Here is a 20,703-nt window from a genome sequence, read left to right as displayed (position 1 = left end):
ACGTGGTTGCCTTTGGGGCCTGTCTCCTGTCCGATTTCCAGTGGTCAGAGGGCAGGCAAGTCTTGCTCTGGGTTGCTTGTGACTTCTGGGAAAAGCAGGGGAGGGGAGAGCTCTGGGCCCGCAGTACAGAGTGCGGGCATCAGGCTTCCAGCAGGAGTGGAGACGTTCAGGCTGGGGCGGAGGGGCCCGAGGATCTGGAGGCCGAAGGGGAGGGAGGACGGGGGATCCTCTGCCCGGGTCCCTCCTTCCTGTCCATGCTCTGCACGCGGAGCCCGAAGAAGTTCCAAGACCGGGACAGCGACAGATCCAGAGCAGAGGCAGGGTACAGATACAAATGTTTATTCTACATAAAAATTTCACAAAATGGGCAGCTGGTTGTACCAAGACCTTTGGTGAGGGGGTGAAGGAGGGGAGGGAAGTCGCTGTTCAAGAAGGCAACACGGACGGCGGTCACAGTCACTGGGCAGGAGCAGAGCTGAGGGGAGGCGGGGCCCGGCCGCGGCCCCGCCCCCGCCGCATGCACTCGCAGGCACACTCCCAGCCAATCAGCGAGGGGGCGGGCTCTCGGGTGGGGGCACGATTCTGACTGGAGAAGCCCCTAGACGGGGAGGAGGGCGGTCCGCCTCCCTGGCTGGCGGCCGAGTCCTGCATCCCAGACGCCAGACACCCACGTGGCATGTCCGTGGGGGGGACAGCAAGGGCAGGACGTGACTGTAGCCTGAGGTGACGTCTGACTTTCCAGGGCACAAGAGAGCAGGGACCCCTGTCCCAAACATGCAACACACGATGGCTTGAGAACCTGACAGGCCGGCCGGGGACGGTGGCTGGCGCAGGGTGTGGGCTCCGGCCAGGGCAGAGGCCCGGCGGGCCCCATCTGCCTCCCGAGCTCGAAGGGTGCTGGAAACCAGGCACCGGACGACCTCTCCAGAATGTTACCTGGGGTCAGGCACAGCCCGGAGGGGTTGTTCCTGGGGCTGTAGGAATGTGGGAAGGGAGGAAGAGGCAGCCAAGACCTGCTGGCCTGTGCCCCTAGGCCGGGGAGGGAGCCTGGTCTTGACGAGCCAGAAGCCACCTGAAGCCACCTGGCCACGACACCCTGAGCCTCCCTGGCAGTGATGAGCTGTTAGAGGCTTAGAGCTGGGCTGTCTCTCAGGGCCACCCCTCCCCTGACCTGAAAAGCAGCACCATGTGGCCAGCTGGCCCCCACCCCTCAGAGGGCTCGGCTTTGGGGGACAGCTGGAGAGTACAGAGGTCAGGGCGGATGGGCCGTTGAGGAGGAGGCAAGGTTGGGGGTCCACCGAGCACCCTGGTCCCAGGAGAGGGCAGACCCTGGGCTGGACTGGGACTGCGGGCGGCACGGGAAGGGGAGCATGGCTACCCTGGGCAGCTTGACCCAGGAGGGGTGAGGCGGCCTGGGCCAGGGCCGGAGTCTGTTCCCTGCGGACCTGCCCCCACCCACTGGCTCCTCGGTACAGACACACACGGGCACAGAGATCATGCACACGACGGCTCAGGGCGGGGGTACGGAGGGCCCTACGGCCGAGAAAGGAGCGGTACCGGGTGGGAAGGAAGGGGCTCTGAGCCAGAAGGCGGCGGCAGCCAGCGGGCCTCCCGAGGGCAGACAGACCGTCCCAAGCGGAGCGGCGGGTGGGGTGGCTTCTACCCGAAGATGCCTCCGAAGGTGGAGGCGATGACGATGCCCAGGACCACGCAGCAGATGATGATCATGATCTTCTTCTGCACGGGGCGGGCGGGAAGGGGCAGCCTCAGACTCAGGGGAGGCTCGGGGCCAGGGCACCCAGGGAGAGGGGTCCCTGAAGGGGGGCTGAGGACGGGGGGCCCGGGGACAAGGATCAGAATTGGAACTGGGGAAGGTGCCGCCTGGAATGTACCCAGGGAGGCAGTGGCTGTGGGGAGCTGAAGGCCTCGGGGTCAGGGTCCGGTCAGAGCCCAGAGATGGGGTCAAGGCAGAGTGGGGAGGGCTCCGCGGTGGTCCCCAGGGCTCCGAGGGGCAGAGGGGGCTACTGACCCGGCGCGCCTTGCTCTGGTACTTGACGGCCTTCTTGGTGTCAGACACGGCCCTCTCCACGTAGTCCACCGAATGTTCCACGTTGTACTCAATCCTGTCGATCATCTCTCCCTGCAGGGCCGGCGCCCGTGAGCTCTAGCCGGCCCCCCTCAGGGCAGGGCTCTGGGGAAGCACCCTGAGGTCAGAGAAAGAAAAGTGGGGGCGTGAGAAGGATGGGGTGCAGCCTGTCACCTGTGCCCCTCAGGCCAGGCTCCCAGGGAGGGGCTGGGCCATGCAGTTCCAGCCAAAGGGGTACAGACCATGCAGAGGGTGCTCAGCCGGGGCCGGGAGAGGCGGGGGAGGCAGGGGCGGCAGCAGGTACTGGGACAGGGTCCCGCTCCCTCCTCGCAGACATGCAGGTTCCACTGCGCTCCGGCTGACTTCGGTCTTCAACATCCAAGGATCCCTGCCTACGCCCCTAGCCCTCCTGGGCCCCGTAATCTGGTCCCAGCAGCCCCCCAAGGCCGCTCCCACCAGGATGCTGCCCGAGACTACCATCAGCGGTGCCGTGACAAGCGGCCGCGCTCTCCGAGTCCACTGCCCCTGCCGGTGTCCTGCTGGTGTCGCCATGGTCTCCGCCCCAGCAGCCTCCTGGTGGCCTCCCGGCTTCCTGACTCGGCTCACACCACACCCACACTTCGGGAAATCCAGAAAGCCAGCACCCCGTTTGCCTCACCTTCACTACCCCCCGAGCTCCAGCTGCACGACCTCCTCAGTGAGCCTGGCTCTTGCCAGTCTCGGGACTGGGCTCTGCTGGTCCCGCTCTTCTCACCCGGGAAGTCTTCCAAGCTCAAAGGCCACCTCCTCAGAGAGGCCTTCCCTGACCACCCCCATCCAAAGCAGCCACCGCAGGGACGTTACGGTGTTACCTTAAGTGTGGCCCTGGGACTAGTACCAACAGCCTCCAGCCTGTTAGAAATGCAAATTCTCCGGCCACCCTCCAACCTACCAATCTCTGGGAATGGGGACTAGGAAACCTCCAAGCTCCTCCAAGTGATTCCTGGGCGTTTTCGAGTTGGAGAAGCCCCGCTTAATCTCACTGCCTCCTGCTAACCTCTCCTGAACACCCGGCACAACCAGAGAACATTCCATTCGTCACTCCCTTCTGCTGCCCTCCTACCCCACAGACATTAGCTCCAGGAAGCAGCGCCCCCCCACCCCGACCCCGCTGTCCTAGTCGCTGCTGTACTTCCGGCTCCCGAGAAGGCAGCCGTCAACTGTGCCTCCGAGACAAACGGCTGGTGAGTTGGACAAGGCTGGGTGGGGGCCCATGCGGGGCCATGCGGGGCCTGGTGGGCCAAGCAGAGCCATGCAAAGGACAAGGGTCCTTCAGGTGGGCCCAGCCCCAGAGGTGGTTTCAACAGCGGGGGTGGGTGAGTTACCTGGAGACTCGGTCCCTCCCGGGCAGGGCAGCGTGTCAGGCAGAAAGGGTGGGGGTTAGTGCAGCCCTGGGGGCTGCGGGGGGCTGGCGGGCCGAGGGCCCCGGGCCCGGGCTCTCACCTGGCTCTCCACAAGCATGGCCATGTCCATGAACATGTCGTGCAGCTCCCGGATGCTGTTCTCCAGCTTGATGATCTCACTGTGCCGTGTCTCAATCTCGCTCAGGGCCTGCTTTGAGATGCTGGAGTCCATGATGATCTAGAGGGTGGGAGCAGTGGGCTGTGACCTGGGAACCTGCCGCGTCGGGCCTCGGGCAGGGCAGGGGGCCTCGGCCAGAACAGCAGCAGGGATGGGGGACCGTGACTGCTCCCTCCCAGCCACAGCGCTCCGCCACTTCCCGCTCGGTTCCTATTAGCTGTTACTGGATCTCTCTGGGACGGACGTCTCAGTGTTAACGTGAAGCCCCCTGTGCCCACCACAGAGTCACTGCTCAGCAGCCTTGTAGGGAGGCCAAGGTGACAGCCCACGAGGACCCAGGCCTTGAACCTCCTCTCTCCCTCCCCCCGCCCCCGCCCTCCAGCCAGCCTCCCAGAGGGCAACTACTCCTGCCTTCTCTCCTGGAACCCACAGCCCCTAGCTGCCTTCCACTCTGCAGGCCGCCTCCTTCGGGAAGCCCCTTGCTCAAGTGTCACTTAAATGTAGAGCTGGCCAAGGGCACGATGTCTCCCAGGAGGAGGAACAAGGCCCTGAGGACGGTGGAAGGAGCCTCTGGCCAGGGGCAAACCAGAGAAGCAAGGAAGGGGACCCACTTCCCTGGACTGAGGAACCAGGAGACGGTGGTCTTCATTCTACCTGTGCCACTAAGATCCGTGTGGCCTCAGTCCGGGCCCTTTTCCTCTGGGACTCTGCCATCCCTGAAACTGGCCTCTCAAGGTGGCTGTGTCCACAGTCAGCCCAGGCCCAGCTTGGGCACACACACCAGGGGTCCCTGCCGGGGTGCGGTGGGCTGGCGGTGGCGGTGGGTGGCTTACACTCACCCCGGAAGCAAAGATGGCTGGGTTTCCACTCTCCAGCATGTCCTCCAGCTCCTCGCTGGTCGTGGTCCGGCCGGCTGCAAGCAGGGATCGCACTGAGCCCTGCACACCCGCAGGGTTCGGCCCCAGCCCTGCCCCCCACCCCACCCCACCCCACCCCGCGAGCTCACTGATCTCCAGCTGCCTCTGGATGCGCCCCTTGCAGCGCTCACGGTAGTCAGACTGCGTGGCGTTGTACTCAGACATGACCTCCACAAACTTGCGGGACAGCGTGGAGTGCTAGGGCGTGACGTGGGAATGCAGGTGTCAGGCCCAGCTCCACAGAGCCCCAGGGCGTCCAGCGCCCACCAGCCCACCCCGGACACCCCCAGCAGCACCTGTGTCTTTCGGATCCTCAGGTCCGCGGATGAGCGGTTGAGGCCTTCCTCCTGCTCGATGCTCTGCTCGATGCCTGGGCGGACGGGGCGGGGGGGGGCGGGGGACGCTGAGCCACGACCTGTCTGCCTCGCCACTGTCTTCTCCCTCTTGGACCCACACACCCAGGATCTGCTCCAGACCTCCCCTGGGGAGGGTCTAGTGTGGACTGGGCGTGGGGGCAGTGGTCACGGGAAGCAAAGGAACAGGACGCACCAGACACTGGGGAAGGGTCGCCAGGGGCCCATCCGGGCGCGCTGCGGGTTTCGGCGTGTGCACATATGCACACCCGTGAGGCCTCAGGCACACTGCAAGCTGTGTGTGTGTGTGTGTGTGTGTGCGTGAGCGTGTATGTGTGTGCCTACCACGCACTAGGTCTGGCAGCTCAGGCCCACCCTGCCTTCTGCTCAGGAAGGAAGGGCCAGCCGGGGAGGACCTGGTGGCCCCAAGCTGCAGGCCCTTGGTCCCTGCGCCCGTGCACCTCTGCACTCCCACAAACGCGGTGCTGGCCATACCTTGAACCCTCTTTAGCTTAAGTGGGGACATTCCCAGAGTGAAGCCCGGTGCAAACAAGCCTTACCAGGTAGCAGTGCACCCTCATGAAGGAAAGCGAGACCCAACGGCCCGCTCCGAGCTGGGGAGACCCGTGGGACGCAGAGGGAGTGGGCCCGGCGCGCCCCCCACCTCCAGCCAGGGCCCGGGTGGAGCCCGGACTCACTCTTTAACTTGGAGCGAACTTTGTTTGCGGTCTTCTTTATGTCGGACATGAGCTCCTCCAGCTCCTCCTTCGTCTCTGGGGAGGTGGAAGGGGCAGAGGGTAGATGCCCCGGGGCGCCCCCACTGCTGCCTGACAGTCAGGCTCAGCCCCTGGCACAGGGGGCTCCGTCGCGGGGCTCCGGGCAGACCCTGGGTCCCGGGTCTCCCCCCTGGCCCCGGCTAAGGCTCTGCCTGCCCCTCTGCTGCTGGGCCGGGACCACGCCAGCTGCAGCCTCACCCCCTCCGTGCTGCCTTCCAAGGAGCCTCCCCTCCTCCTTCACTGGCTCTGCCACCCCCTGCAGATAACAGATGGGTCTAAATTTAAGGCAGAAATAATTGTGGAGCAGCTGGCGATGCTGGAGTTGGCGCTGGGGAACACTGACTTGATGCTTGCCTGAGTCGAAAGGGGGGGGGGGCGCTGCGGGCTCACCTAGAGTTACCTGGTAGCTCTGGGGGGCCAGGGGGGCCAGATGTCCAGCCAGTAGGGGGACAGAGCCAGGGGCCGGGGAGGCTGAAGCAAGCCCCCGTCAACGGAGCCCCCTAAGTGGGGCAGACCTTCTACTGGGTGCCCTTTCCCAGGTGCTGAGCTCAGAGGAGAGCAAGCGCTGGATGCCCAATGGGCGGCTGGGGGCACGAGGCACCAGGCCTGGACGGAGCTGGCGGAGAGAGGCTCAGAGAGGCCAGCCCCCTGGCACATGGTTAGCCCTGGGGCAGCAGGTGGCCAGTCCTGTGACAGTGACGCTGGGGGAAGGCCACAGCCTAGTGTTTCTGGCCCTTGCTCCGACTGGAACCTCTCTCTAAAGCTGGCAGAAGCCCTGGGGGTTCCCAGCTTGCTCCACCCCCCGCAAGTGGCAGGCTGGCCGAGTGGGGCCAGGTGGCTGCTTCCCTCTGGGGTGTTGGTGACAGCGCCCCCAGCCTCCGGGCAACCCCGGGACTCGGACTTCCTGGAGAAACCACGGAGCTCCTGAGGGAGCCTTAGTTTCCTCTGGGGCTGGGCCCCTCCTGGGGGCGGGGGAGGAGCATTTACAGCAGTTGATCCGTTGGGGGGTACCTCCTAAGTAGGTCGTGAGGTAGGGGACTTCAGGGAGTGGAGGAGGCGCCTCTTTCTTACAAACAAAGGAAACTTGGTTATCAGCTGCTCTGATGTCTCTGCCTCTTTTGCTCAGACCCAAAACAGCCCAGCCCAGATGGCAGCCCCCAGGGAAGGCAGAGCAGGCCTCGGCCCGGGGAAAGCCGCCCCCTCGCTGCTGTCCTTCCCCGGAAACTGCTCCCTCTGGTCTGGAAGCCTTACCGGGGAGCCCCCTGCCCTCATCAGTGACCGCCGGCCAGTCCTGACTGCTTGGCTCACAGTGGCAGTTCCGAGCCGGTTGCTACTGACTGACGTGGGGACACCTTGTGCAGAAGGTGCGACAAGAGGAAGGAACTGGCGTCTCTGTGGCCCCACACTCGGCCTGTCCACCAGCAGGGGAGGGCCGCAGCTCTTTGCAGCACTCTGCACCGGTTGTCAGCCCCCTTCCGGCCCTCAGCAGGAGGGACCCACACGGGGACACACCCAGACTCACACACGCGTGTGTGAAGACGTAGGACGTCACACGTTGCTACCTGAGACAAGTCTCTGGGGAGAGGGGCAGCGCGCGACGGCCACACTGAACTCGGGCCCTGGCTTGGAGGGGCCCCGTCTCCTTCCCACCCATTCCTGGGGCAGGCTCCTGGCTCCCAGCAGACTCATATCGCTTTCTAAGGGCCTGGGCCAGCTCGGCTTGGCCCTGGCCTCCAGTTCCAGTGCACTCTGGGGGCTGCGGAGAGATTTCTTCTGGGGGCTTGAGGATGCCTGCAGGGGGGGCCGAGGGGTCAGGGATAGGGAGACGCAGCAGGAGGCCACACGCAAACCCAGCCCTAAGGGCTTCCTGTGGGCCATCCAGGGCCGGGACCCTCCCCCTTGCATTCTTGGGGCCCCCTGGGCTGGAGGGGGGTGGGAAGGAGGCCAGCCGGCAGGAGCAGAGCACACCCGCTCAGGTCACAGGCCTGCGCGCCCACACTGTCACTGCCTCCCCAGGGCCGCGGGGAAGGCACCTGGGACCTGCGTGCCGTCAGCCCGGCACAGGGCTAGGCAGTCACCAATACCTCGCCAGGAACGGCGACAGGAGGGTTGGGGGGCATGTCTGGGGACAGAGTACAATGCAGACACACAGAGGCTCCCCGTGTGCAGGAGGAAGGTGACTTCCTGGAGCCCTGGGAAGGCCCGGCTCCGGGGTACCAGTGGCCAGGTGCCAGGGCTGCTAGCTCCTTCCGGAAGCTCCTCCCGCTTGGCCGGCTCGCCCTCCCACGGCGCTGAGGCTCAGCGCGGCCATCTGCTCCCCCGGGAGGCTTGCGAAGGGGAGGGGCTGGGCAGAGAGGCTTCCTTTTGAGCCGGGCAGCACCCCCTGACCTAGCTTACCTGGCCCAAGGTCGGTCCACCCATGCTAGCCTGGGTGGAGACCCGGGGCCAGCGGGGGATACTGGGCACTGACCCCTGCCCTGGGCCAGCTGCGTTCCCTGGAGCTTTCCACGGGGCCCTCCACGCGCCGGGCAGGCCCAGCAGTGCGGGTGCTGGGGATCCAGGAGCCCCTCCCCGGCAGGACGCCGCCCCCTCCCGGCCCCCCAGACCCCCCGCTGCCTGGGTCCCTCACACTCACTCTCGTCGGGGTTGGGGGAGGCCAGGATGGCGCTGTGCTTCCGCTTCACCTCCTCCACGTTCTCCGAGATCTTGTCGATGAAGCCTCGGATCTCCTCCACCTGTGCGCCGGGGCCTCGGTCAGGAGGAGACCAGGGAGGGCGCTCGTGGGCCCCGGGGCTGGACCAGACTGAGGCTGGCGGTCAGGTTCAGAGGGGCTGGACCAGGCTTCGGGTAGGGGTGGGGGGTGTGACGTGGGTGTCCCCCCCCCCCCGCCTCCAAGGTCTCCCGGTGTACTCGAGGGCGTGGGGTGTGCTGGCTCCCACCTGTTCGAAGAACTCATCCATGAAGCCGTCCCGGTCCACTGTGACAGTGACATCGTCGTCATCATCGCTGTCCTTGGCCTGTGCGGGGTGTGCGCACGTGAGTGGAACGGCGGCGGCCCCATGGGGTCCCGCCGGGCCTGGGACTGCAAACTGCCCGGCATCATATGCAGGAGGCTGGCGGGCTCGGCTCCGGGGCCCTGACTGCCGCCCTCTGTGCTCTGTTCTCTTGGCAGGGACAAGGTCTGGCTGTGCCCCAGCTCCCAGCCACAGTGAGACCTGGAGGACCCCTGAGGCCCCAGCGTAAGGACAGAGGCCCTGCCTGTCAAGTTGGTGACAGGGCCCAGTCTCTACCTCTAGGCCAAGGACTCCTTCCCCTGCCCAGCTGCTTGCCCCTTTCCCACAGAACCGGGGCCCTCACCCTAGGGGGCAGCTGGAAACGCTTGGCCCCCTGGCCAGCGGCCCCAACTCACGGACCTTGCCTGGGACACGCTGCCTAGAAGCTGGCCTTCTCTACTTCCTAGTCCCGACAGGTTGGGTTTTTTTAAAAGATTTTATTTATTTATCTGACAGATCACAAGTAGGCAGAGAAGCAGGCAGAGAGAGAGGAGGAAGCAGGCTCCCCGCTGAGCAGAGAGCCCGACGCGGGATGCGATCCCAGGACCCTGAGATCATGACCTGAGCTGAAGGCAGAGGCTTAACCCACTGAGCCACCCAGGTGCACCCCCCCTTCCCCAGTGGTTTTAAGTAGGATGGAGCCCAAAGTTCCCAAGCTCCTTTCTGGCAGGGGGTGGGGGGTGTGGGGGGCAATCCAGGCGTGGGCAGCCTGGGTGCCAGGCCATCCATACCTGCCTCGGAGAAGGCAGGCGGGCTCAGACTGCGGCGCCGTCCCACAGTGCCTGAAGCAGGCCTGGGAACCCAGCTCTCCCCGCCGCGCGTGACATCGGACCTCCATCCTCCTTCCCTTCAGGCCCAGAGCTGGGCCCCCCCAGCCCGAGAGGCCAGTCATGTCGCTTGGCTGGGGGCCTGCCCTAGGCCCCACCCCGCCACCCTGGAGGCGGCCGGACAAAAGCCACCCACAATGGGGCTGAGTAATTACACCTGTGACTCCCAGTGTGCCGGCCGCGCTCGCCCCTGTCCGCCTTACACGCCTCCGAATCGCCAGGGGCAGCCCGCTCTGCTGGCCAGGGCACGTCCCTCTCCACGGCCAAGGCCAGGGGCCCCCTCGCGCTGGGGTTATCGGGCTTGATCACAGCCCTTCAGGTCCCGGCACCCATGGGAGGAGGTGCGAGCAGGCTCAGCACTGGCCTTCACCTTGGTCTCTCTTGTGTCAGGGTCCAGGTCAAGGACCAGGCAGCGGTTGAGGGATGGGGAAGCTGGTGGACCCGGAGGCTGGGCCCAGCTGGCCTGCTGCGGAGGGACCCAGGTTCTGCGCCCAGCACAGACAGGGACTGGCTGAGGGACGTGCCCTCTGAGTCTGTTTGCTCCTGTGTGCGGTGGGGACAGGGACGCCTGGCCGCAGGGACAGCAGGTTGAGGAAGGTGGGAAGGCACCGCATGTTCCGTAAAGGGCTGGGCCCCTGGGGCTCCTGGGGTCCCACTGCCCCCCCAGAGAGGGACCAGACAGCAGAGGGGTTGGCTGGGAGCTTTACGGAGGCAGAGGCGGCTCTCACAGGCCCCCTCATCAGGAGATCACACCTCCTCCCCCAGCAGCTAAAATAAATCCTTGCTCCCACAAGTGCCTGTGGCTGCTACCAGGTGGCCCCCTCCCCCCAGCCAAGCCCACCTATAGACAAAGAGAATCTAGAAGCCGTTTCCACACTTTTGAACCCTGCCAGGAGCAGGACCTAAGCTAGAGGAGCACTCCTTAGGGAAACCGAGGCAGAGTGCAGTCTGGAGGAGCCCAGGTCCCCCTCCGGGGCAGCCTGCTAGGTTGGGAGGTGGCCCCAGAACTCCTGCCCTTCGGCGGCCTGCCCTGTCTGTCTTTCCTGGCATCTAGAGAAGCAGAGGGATGGACAGGACAGGACAGAAGGAGAACGTTCCAGGACCTCTCCCAAGAACAGTAATGACCAGCGAGGGCCAAAGACAAGGGCATCAGAGTTTCCAGAGACCCCTGGGATCTGGGCCGCTGCTCGGCCTGGGCCTCGGCTTGCCCGCCCGTCCGTCAAACAAGGATGGATCTTCTCCAGCATCCAGCAGCTCCGACCTGCCCCCTCCTGGGCCTCCCCAGAAATCTGGCAGCTGGAGTCGGGGAGTTTCTCCCACACAAGGTTGGCAGGAAGGCCGCTCACACTCTCCGCCCGACCCCCAGGCCATAAGGGCAGAGCTGAGGAAGGCGACACCAGGGGCCACGGCCTGACTGGGGCTCCCAGGCTGGGCTACTCCCCGAAGATGGCACTCGGATTGGCCCCAAAGCCACTCGGAGGACTGAGGGCCTGAATTCGCAGCCCGGGTCACAGCAGTGGTGACTCCAAGCAAAACCTGGAGGGGATTCTCCGTGGGGACCCCTTCCTTACCACGTCCTGGAGCTTCCTCCTCCACAGGACTTTGTACCCACTGCCCCTCGCCACCTCGCTGGCGCAGCCTGAAACCAGACCCTGGTACACCCCACCTAAACCACCTCCCTGCCTCCACAACCTACCCGCTGTCTTCCCCGCCCCAGTGCAATTCCCTCCGCCTGGAATGCTGATTCCACGGAGCAGACACTCCTGCCATCCTTCCATGCCACCTCCTTCCAGAAGCCTCCCCCAGGTCAGTATCTCGCTCCTCTGGTTCCCCACACACTGTTCACATCTCGACTGGAACCACAGCCACGCAATGAAAAGCCATCTTGGCCTCAGCTTGCATACCTCCTGTGATGGTGAGCTCACGAGACTTCCCCAGGCAGCTCTGCCTACCTTGGGCTGCCCCAACTGTCCCTTTCTTGTGGCCCTAAGCCATGAAGAACCTGTTGGTGCCCTTTCCCTTGGCTGGACTTGCCAGAGATCTGACGGCAGCATCCACACCTTCCCTGGGTTCTCCTCCTCAAGCTGACCATTCCCTTCCCCTCACATCCCTCCTGGGACCCTAAATTAAGTTGCAACCCCTGCCCCAGACTTGTTTGGTTCAGCCTCTCTCTTCTTCTGCGGTACATGATATAAACTCAATCTGTTGTTCATGGTGGTCTAAGCGGTACCAAAGAGCTGACCCATCCCCTCCCTCTTTTTATGTGGTCTACCTTCATTAATGCAACCAGAGATCAGTATAAGTGATCATACAGCACTTCCTGGCCAGAAAAGCCCCAAGCCCTTACCCACCCCTGTCTACTTGGTTGGATTTTAGGCTCAAGGGAAGGACTTTTTTTGCTTAATGTCTTCATTTGTTCTGATCCTTGTTCCAGTAGGTGAGAATCTGATGGCTCATGACTCTGGGGCTCCCTGCAACCTCGTCCGTATCTAAGCCGGAGCCCTGTGGCACCTTTCTAGAGACATCGCCCAGATTAACTAAGATCCCAGCCAAGTTTCACTGGAATCTAAATAAATGACAAGCCCCAAGCCCAGACACACTTGGACCCAAAGCGAAGTAGGAACTGGGCTGGCATGTCCTCGTGTCCTGGGGGTGTTCAGGGCGGGCATCACTGACACGCACCAAGGGAGCACCCAGATGGTTTAGAATCCTGAGGAGCCCAGCTCCCTTGAAAACCTGCTCGCCCTCTGTGAGTGACAGTCACAGCACCAGAAAGAGGGCTGGCCTGGACTGGGGACTTGAGGTGGCAGCTGGACCTGGTGGGGCGGCAAGCATCTTCAGGACAAACCTAGCCCGTCATCATCTGAGCAACCTACCAGCCATCTGGCCCAAACTAGGTTCTGCCTCATTCTCCTGAGCTCCTCCTCTGAAACCCCCCATTCCCAAGGGTCCCCCCAGATCAGAAACCAGGTACATCTACTTTCTTCCTCTTCCTCCAACATTTGACTTGTTGCGGTGTCCTTTTCACTAGGTCTTAACCCTGGTCCAGCACCATGATCCCTTGGAAGGCTTAAAAAAAAAACCCCAAAACCCAAAACCCAGCTTCCAAGATTCTACCCAGAGAGACGGAATCAGAATTTAGGGGTTTGGGGCTGGTAAGGCTAAGTTTTTAAAAAGCCCCCCACCCCGGGGTTGAGAACCAGTGGTCTGATCTTTCTCCTCTCTGATAGGCTCTGGCCTCGTGAGGCCTCTGGGACAAGCCATCCAGGATGAAGGCCGCCCTGGCCAGAAGCCCTGCACTTCCAGAGGAGGCCAGACAGCCCCGGTGGTCTCTGCTGGCGGAGGCCCAGGATTCCGGGATACCTTCCTGGAAACAGAAGTGTGATTCCTCTAAGAGGCTGGAGGCCAGCAGCCTCCAGGCCCGTCCCTGGGGATGGCTGTCGGGAGGCCAGCCCCTGTGTTGATTCATTCCTCTGGAGCAGGAGTTGGCTGCTGTCTGCCTCGAGGGCTCGTTTTTTTCCCCTTCTTGTTTTTGATGACGGACGAAGTCAATACCACTAGAGCAGAGAGACCCAGCGCTGAGTCAGGGGCATGTGAGGCCAAACCGGGACTCCAGGAAAGAGGGGCTCCCCCCACCCCCATCTGATCCCTCCGCCCCCTCCCCACCTGGTGTCTGCCTTTCACCTCCAGATCCTTGCCCCTGAGCGGGGGCCCCGGGGCAGCTGCAGGAGGCAGCCTCCACCTGGACAGGAGCCGGCTTCCGTCCCGCACTACCCTCCTGCCCCAAACCACAACACACCATAGGACCTTCGATAAACCCCTGGCCCCTTCCAGACCTCACTTTTCCTATCTGCGAAAGAGGAAAGACTAGATCATCCCTGAAGATCATTCTGGCTGCACCCCAGGTTTCTTCTGGAAGAGAAACCCACTGTTTCTTCTGGGAAACCCCAGGGAGCTAAGGGGAGGGAGGAAGCCTACTCTTCATCCCTAGTCTTCCACGCTGCAAGGCTGGTCGGGCCAGGTGCACTGTAGGGTGAAACGGGCAAGAGGGATTAAGGCAAGAACCTGCCTGGTGTTGCCCAGGACCCCCAGTCTCTTTTCTCTCAGCGAGAGAGAACGCGGGAACGGGTGGGCTTCCCCACCCAGGCCTGCGCCCCCCCACCGCCGTGAGCAGGCATCAGACCACCCCCCATCCTCTCCTGGATGGGCATTCCAGCCTCTCTGCCTTTACTCACGTGGATCCCTCCCCCCAGTTCTATCCAACTCCCTCTGGGCCACCCTAGGTTCCCTTCTTCCGGGGTCTGGCGGCCCCCGCGCTCCCTCCTCTCTGCCCTCTGGCTCCTGCGGCAGGCCCCAGGTCCTGCATGGGGCTCAGCACGAAGGTAAACCCCCTCCTGGACCCCGGGAAGGGTGGGTGAGCTCCCAGATCGCAGAAAGAAAACCAGGAAGGCCTCCGAATAGGGGGGAAGGAGGCAGCAGCATGCCAGGTAGGGCTGCCCGGTGGGGGGCATCTTGCCCTAAGTCTCTCTGGTTCTGTGACCCTGGGCTAGTCCTTGCCCCTCTGAGACCCCGGGGTGGCCCTTCTGATCTCTGAGGGCCCCCGATGATCCCTTCGCTCCGTGTGCACAACCGCAGGATAAGCTGCGTGAGGAGAGGCTGCTGGCGACGGCTGGAGGGCTGTGCCCGGCCTGCAGAGCGCTGAGGAAATGCGCCAGCTCCTTCCCCAAGTGTGACTTTTATAAATAAGCTCCCTTTGCTTTCCTTCCAAATGTGGTGGCGTTGGATGTGGAATGAGGAGCGGGAGGCGGGAGGGAGGCTGGCGGGGCTGCAAGTCACCGGCCCGAGCACCACCTCTGTCCAGCCCAGCCTGTACGCCGGCCTCTCGGTTCCTGGGGATTCTGACTCCTGGGGTTCAAGGTCTCTCTTAAATATGGAGTCAGACTCGGGGGACCACCCCTTGCCTTGAGACACTGGGCTCTAGGTTTTCTTATCTCTCCTTTCACAGGTGGGAACCCAAGGCCCAGAGGGAGACTTGTGGGAATGAGAGGTCCCCCCCCCCCCCCCCCCCCGCACTTGCCTAGGACCCCACCCTGTGTGGGCTCCTGGGGGCTGCCGGAAACCCCCAGGGGGCAGGACCAACTGCCAATGAGGACAGCAGCCTTCACTGGCTCTGAATGCCTGCGGGGTGGGGTCTAGAGAAGAAGCCAGGCCTCGCCATCTAAGGGAGCCCCAAGGCTACTGTTTATGTATATATGTGTGGGGATGGGGGTGAGGGAGTCGCGGAGACACACCCCAGAGCAACAGTCCTGGGTTCAAGCTCCCTACAACCCGTGCCCCGCGCATGGGCCTCCAGTCCCAGCCAGGCCTAAGTCTGACTGTCTTTGGGACAAAACCCCTTTCTACTGTCCCTTTTGAGCTACCAGGCGTGCCATTTGCTCTCTTATGCCTCAGTTTCCCCTTTAGGAGAGGGGACCGCTGATACGCCGGATAGCCTGTCACATGTAAAGGACTGTGTTCCCCTGACCACTTGGTCCCCACATACACTCCCGTCTGACCCACCAGGCGCCCGAACATCAGCCAGTGCACCGCAAAGCCACTCATCGCCGAGATAACATTCTTTCTGACTCAACACAGCACAGGAAGCTTGAGGGCAACCGCAAGGGCTGGCGGGGGAAGTGTTTAGACATCATATATGACATGAGGGACCATCTTCTTCCTTTGAAACCTCCTGAGGTTTACCCTGGGAGTTGGGCATTTGGCCAGGAATAAAAGGTCTGTTGGGAGGGTGGGGGGGGGGGTCTGAGCCAGAGCAAGGGGGGAGATGGAGGCAGGAGAGTACAGGTCCCAGCTCCAGCTGCCTAGGAGACAAGAGTGGTACAATGGAAGAGATGGGGCACAAATGCAGCGAGCCTCTGGACAGACAGGTCAAGCCAGGGGCTCAAAAACCCAAAGTACACTTGAAACTTTCCATATGAGGACCTCGGTCTCTGGCTCCGAGTTGGGCAGCAGAGGGAGGGCTCAGAGGAGCCAGTGAGCTAGCTGCCCCACCCCCACCCCAGATCAGCACTGTGGACAGGGCACCTGCCAGCCAGCATGGTGGTCAGCTAGGGGATCCGACAAGAGTCAGCTTGGTCTAAAGTCCTGATGCCCCCCTCCCCACAGGCAGGCTTCATTTCCTTCAATGCCCCCACATGCCCCCAGGCTTGCCATCTGTAAGGGGCAGAGGGTGAGAACGTCCTCATAAATGTCAGAGTCCAGGGGAGACAGGGGTGAGGGGGTAGGGGTGAGTGAGGAGCAGGCGGCAGGGGTCTCAGTCAGGGGTGGGCTCTGTCTGGTCAGAGCCTTTGCGCATCCTCTTACTTCCCCCAAACCCCGCCCCAGGAGCCACACCCCGGGGGCCCAGACACAGGTGGAAAAATAGGTTCAGGCTGGACTCAGACCAGGGAACCCCGGAAGATCTCAAAACGCCGCGGGCCGGGGCTGCCGGGAAGCCAGCGAGGTGGACCGGGGGCGAATCCGACCCCTCAGGGACCGGGGCGGGCACCTACCCCCGAGCGCGACGGGGGTGGGGAGCCACAGGTGATGGGAGCTACAGGTGACGGAGGCGGCGGGGCGCCCCGCGGGACAGCGCCCGCCCGAGGGGCCCGGCCCCACCCGGCGGCCCGGTTTCCGCAGCGCGCCCCGCCGCTGGGCTCTGGGCAGGGGACCGCCCCCGGCCCCTTGCCACTGCGGTCCCGCCCTCTGCCCCCACCTGTGCGGGGGGACAGGAGGGTCAGTGATGCGGCACTACGGGGGGTGGGGCGGGGAGACAGAGACGCGACCAGCTCCGCGGGCCGCGGGCGAGGTCAGCCTTCCGTCCCGCCGCGGATATCCGGTAATAGCCCTCCGACCCCCCAAAACAAGGGGGCGCGGGAAAGTTTATCCGGGACCCGGGGCTGCGGCCGCCAGCCCGCGGGCCCACGGCGCCGAGCTCACGCGAGCCCGTGGCCGCCAGTGGGTCCGAGGGGCGGGACCCGGAGGGGGGTCGGGGTCCCGGGCTCCGCGCCGCGCCCTCCCGCCCGGCCGGGGACGCAGGGGGCTGTCGCCGGGTGGCCGCCGAGGCCACGAGGGGAGCGGCCGGCGCGCGGGGCGCGGGCGGCGAGCGGCGGCGCGCGGGGGCCGGACTCACCGTGCGGAGCTCCTGGGTTCGGTCCTTCATGCTCCCGGGAGTGGCAGCGGCGCCGGCTGCAGCCGTGTGAGCCCCGCATGCGCGGCGGCCGCCCCGCGGCTGCGCAGCGCCAGCGCGGCCCCGCCCCGGCCCCCGGGACCCCGGCCCAGCCCCCAGCCCGGCCCCGCCCAGCCGCCGCCCCCGGCCCCGCCCCGCCCCGGCGGCTCCCGGCGCCCGCAGCGGGGTCGGAGCCGGGGGACCCCGTGCCCCCGCGTGCCCCACGCCGCGTGATCCCTGCCAGGCATGGGGCCCCCGGAGCCCCCGCTCCCTCTCTGCGCTCAGCCGCCCAGCAGCTCCGCCCTCGTTCTGGACCCTGGATCTTCGCCCCCAGAGCTCCTCGCATCCCTGGGGGTTTGCTGGAGGTCGGAACCCCCTCGATTTCCTTGGAACCTCTGGCACTCGCCCCCAAAACCCTGCTCCAGAGTTTCATCCGCTGAGCCCCCCACCCTTCTCGCTTTCCCCCCAACACCTCGTCCCGACTCAGGCTCTGGCCCCTCTTTCCCCGGGATTTCTCCGATCCCTGGTGATGCTGGGTGACCACCTTTTTCCTTTAGCTTCCACTCCCAGCAGGATGCAGGGCCCCTCCTTGAGGAAGGGAGGTCTAAGCTAACGCCGGTTCTTGTAACCCCTTTCCCTGCAGCCCCAACCCTGAGTCCCAGCCCCAGGCCTGAGATCCTGTCTCTCCACGGCTGGGGGCCGCTCAGCCTGGGGCCCAGCTCACCGTAGCACTAATGGAAAGATCTTAGCCGTGTGTAGAGGGGCGGTGGGTGGGGGCTAGTCAGGAACAGATGCTCCTTTCCTAATCCCTGCCAGCAGCTTGTTATATAGCAGCCATATAACACCCCCCCTCCCCCAGCTGTCCCCTCTGTGCCCTGGCCCGGACCCTCTTGACCTCAAGCCAAGCACTCCCTCTTCCTTTCCCCAGGGCTGCCAAGGTGTCATTCTGGAGCTGGGCCAGCCTCCCGCTGCCCAGTGTGTCTGAGCTTGGCGCTTCTCCCAGACTGTGGGCACAGGTTTGCTGGCTGGTAGACAGGCTAGAGACACTGTTCCAGCCATCTTTCCTTCCCTGGAAATCCGGCCAGAGACTGACTCGCTTAGATGCGGCCTGGCATCAGAGGCAGCCACGCCCTTCCCAGCTGTTCAGACCTCAACCTTGAACATCCCACAGAGTAAGCACTGGTGATGCAAAACCAGGACTCACCTGCTGGAGGGACTTGTTACAGGGAACCCGTGGTGGTCCAGAGTGCTTTCCTGTGTGCAGGGCAAATGGTGGGGTGGGTCATGGGTGCACCCCCAGAGCCCAGTGTCTGGGCAGGAGGGGGAGACACAGCTCATGACCTCACAGGGCCCCAGGGTCACACCAAGCATCGCTTACTAATGTCCATATTAAAGGTAGCATGAACAATGACTAAAGACTGGATGTGTACGCTTCACTCCGCTCTTGTGTTAGCGGTTTTACCCTCATTCAAGCCTTCATTCAGTTCGCAAACATGACTGAGGAAACCGTGCTCGAGCCGCTGTTTTGCACTTAAGATGTAATCTAGTAGGACAGACAGACACGGTTTCAGTAGTTGAGGGATTTGGGGTGGCTTCCTGGAGGCGGGGATTGCAGCAGGAAGACAGAAGGAGAGTGCCCAGACACTGGGGTCAGGCCAGGAGTGTTTGCAGAACCTCAGACCTTGCTGTGGGCCACAGCTCTGCATGGGTAAAAGATGAAGCCCTTGAATGAGGCCTTCCTTGAATGTTGAACTTTTTTTTTTGAACTTTCCTCCTTGTGCAGACAAGGAAGAAGGAATCAAGGGTCAGACTTCCATGAGTCAAATGAGTAGGGGGAGTCAAAAATCAGCGGAGCTAGGGCACCCGGGGGGCTCGGTTGGTTAAGCTTCCAACTCTTGATCTCAGCTCCGGTCTTAATCTCAGGGTGGTGAGTTCAAGCCCTGCGTGGGGCTCTGTGCCCAGCAGAGCCCACTTAAAAAAAAAAAAGTTAACTGAGCATCTACTGTGCACTGCCTATTCTAGATGTTGGAGACCGGCAGAAAGCAAGAGAGACAAAAGTCCTTGCCCTCGTGGAGTCCACATCTAGGAGAGGAAAGAGATAGTAAATAGCATCCTTGCTCGGGAAAACATGCTATGGGGAAGACAAAGTCGGGAGGAAGGGGGTGTGGGGTTTGAGGTGGGTTTCTCATTTCATTTTATTTTATTTTTAAGTATCTATTTATTTATTTGAGAGAGAGAGAGAGAGAGAACATGGGAGCAGGGGGGAGAGTAGAGGGAGGGAGAGAGACAATCCTGGAGCGGACTCCCCAGTGAGCAGGGAGCCTGATGCGGGACTCGATCCCAGGACCCTGAGATCATGACCTGAGCCGAAATCAAGAGTCAGCGGGCACCTGGGTGGCTCAGTGGATTAAGCCTCTGCCTTCAGCTCAGGTCATGATCTCAGGGTCCTGGGATTGAGCCCCGCATCGGGCACTCTGCTCAGAAGGGAGCATGCTTCCCCCTCTCTCTCTCGGCCTGCCTCTCTGCCTGCTTATGATCATCTCTCTCTGTGTCAAATAAATAAATAAAATCTTAAAAAAAAAAAATCAAGACTCAGCACTCAACCCCCTGAGCCTGCCAGGCACGCAGGGGTTTTCAATTTGCAATTTGATAGTCCAGGAGGCTTTGCTGAAAAGGTAGCATTCTTTTTTTAAGGTTTTGGGGTGTGTGTGTGTGTGTGTGTGTGTGTGTGTGTGTGTGTGTGTTTTGTTTGTCTGTTTGTTTTGTTTTTTAAGGAATCTCTATTCCCAACGTGGGGCTTGAATTCACAACCTAGAGATCAAGAGCCGTACACCCCACCAACTGGTCCAGCCAGGCGCCATGAGAAGGTGGCATTTGAGCAAACATCTGAAGGAGGGGAGAAAGTGAGTCATGTAGGTCTCTGGGGGGAGAGCATTCTGGGAAGAGGCAACATCAAGCGCAAACCCTGAGCAGGGAGCTCGCCTCGCCTGTCGGAGAAACAGCAAGGAGGCGTGGATGCCTGGAGCCTAGCGGGTAAGGAAGACCTTAAAGGAGTTGAGGTCCAGACCTCTTCCTTCGGCTTTTACTCTGACTGGGATGCAAGCCACAGACACGGATAAGGGGATGTGAGCCGAGCCAAGATCCATCTGGGACTTTAACAGAATCGCCCTGTTTGCTGGGTGGAGAAATCAGGTCTTCCTCCACTTACAGTGGGGGTTACATCCCGACAAACCCACCGTGAATTGAAAATATCCTAAGTGGAAAATGCACGTCGTAACGCCTAAGCGACCGAGCACCAGCGCTGAGCCGAGCTGTCCGTGAATGTGCTGAGAACACTTACACTAGCTGCAGTTGGCCAGAATCGTCCAGCACAGAGCTTAGGTTATAATGAAGTGATGTGCTGAACGCTGGCCAGCGGGTGAGAAGCAGAATGGCTGTCTGGGTGCGTGGATGGCTGGCAGCACAGGGGTCCCCCTCACTCTCGTGATTGCTGCTGGTGCCACGACCCAGCATCACGAGAGAGGATCGTGCCTCGTATTGCCAGCCTGGGAAGAGATCCAGATTCGGAATTCAGGATATGGTTTCTACTGAAGGCATCTCACTTTCGCACCGTCATAATGTCAAAAATCATCAATTGAACGGTCTTAAATCTACATCTGTAGATCGTGAAGGGCTTTGGGGAGGAAGCAGCGGCAGTGATGGTGGTGACAGGTGGTCGTATTCTGCATACATTTTTTTTTTAAGATTTTATTTATTTATTTGACAGAGAGGGAGAGATCACAAGCAGGCAGAGAGGCAGGCAGAAAGAGAGGAGGAAGCAGGCTCCCCACTGAGCAGAGAGCCCGATGCGGGGCTTGATCCCAGGACCCTGAGATCATGACCCGAGCCGAAGGCAGAGGCTTTAACCCACTGAGCCACCCAGGCGCC

The 20,703-nt window shown here is 62.4% G+C and overlaps 1 protein-coding gene across 2 annotated transcripts; it reads right to left on the bottom strand.

Annotated features, from left to right (window-relative positions):
- Positions 1-323: 323 nt before the first annotated feature.
- STX1A (syntaxin 1A) lies at positions 324-16,849 on the bottom strand. Of its 2 annotated transcripts, none has more exons than XR_006605228.1 (10): positions 16,741-16,849; positions 8,632-8,709; positions 8,328-8,427; positions 5,615-5,689; positions 4,860-4,933; positions 4,653-4,761; positions 4,486-4,559; positions 3,569-3,706; positions 2,030-2,204; positions 324-1,737 (listed from the first exon to the last, which is right to left on the bottom strand). XR_006605228.1 is itself a non-coding variant. In XM_045074956.1 (10 exons), the coding sequence occupies exons 1-10, from the start codon at positions 16,768-16,770 to the stop codon at positions 1,660-1,662; spliced, it is 867 nt and encodes a 288-aa protein (XP_044930891.1). In that variant the 5' UTR covers positions 16,771-16,849; the 3' UTR covers positions 324-1,659. The 2 variants fall into 2 exon arrangements, 1 of the variants encoding a protein (XP_044930891.1); XM_045074956.1 differs by having other exon boundaries at positions 2,030-2,140.
- Between the last annotated feature and the right edge of the window lie 3,854 nt (positions 16,850-20,703).

The sequence above is a fragment of the Mustela putorius genome, unplaced genomic scaffold (assembly GCF_011764305.1).
Source record: "Mustela putorius furo isolate JIRA1106 unplaced genomic scaffold, ASM1176430v1.1 tig00000139_pilon_pilon_pilon, whole genome shotgun sequence".
Lineage (NCBI taxonomy): Eukaryota > Metazoa > Chordata > Mammalia > Carnivora > Mustelidae > Mustela > Mustela putorius.
The sequence above is the reverse complement of the archived record's forward strand: the minus strand, read 5'-3'. Positions and strand labels throughout refer to the sequence as shown.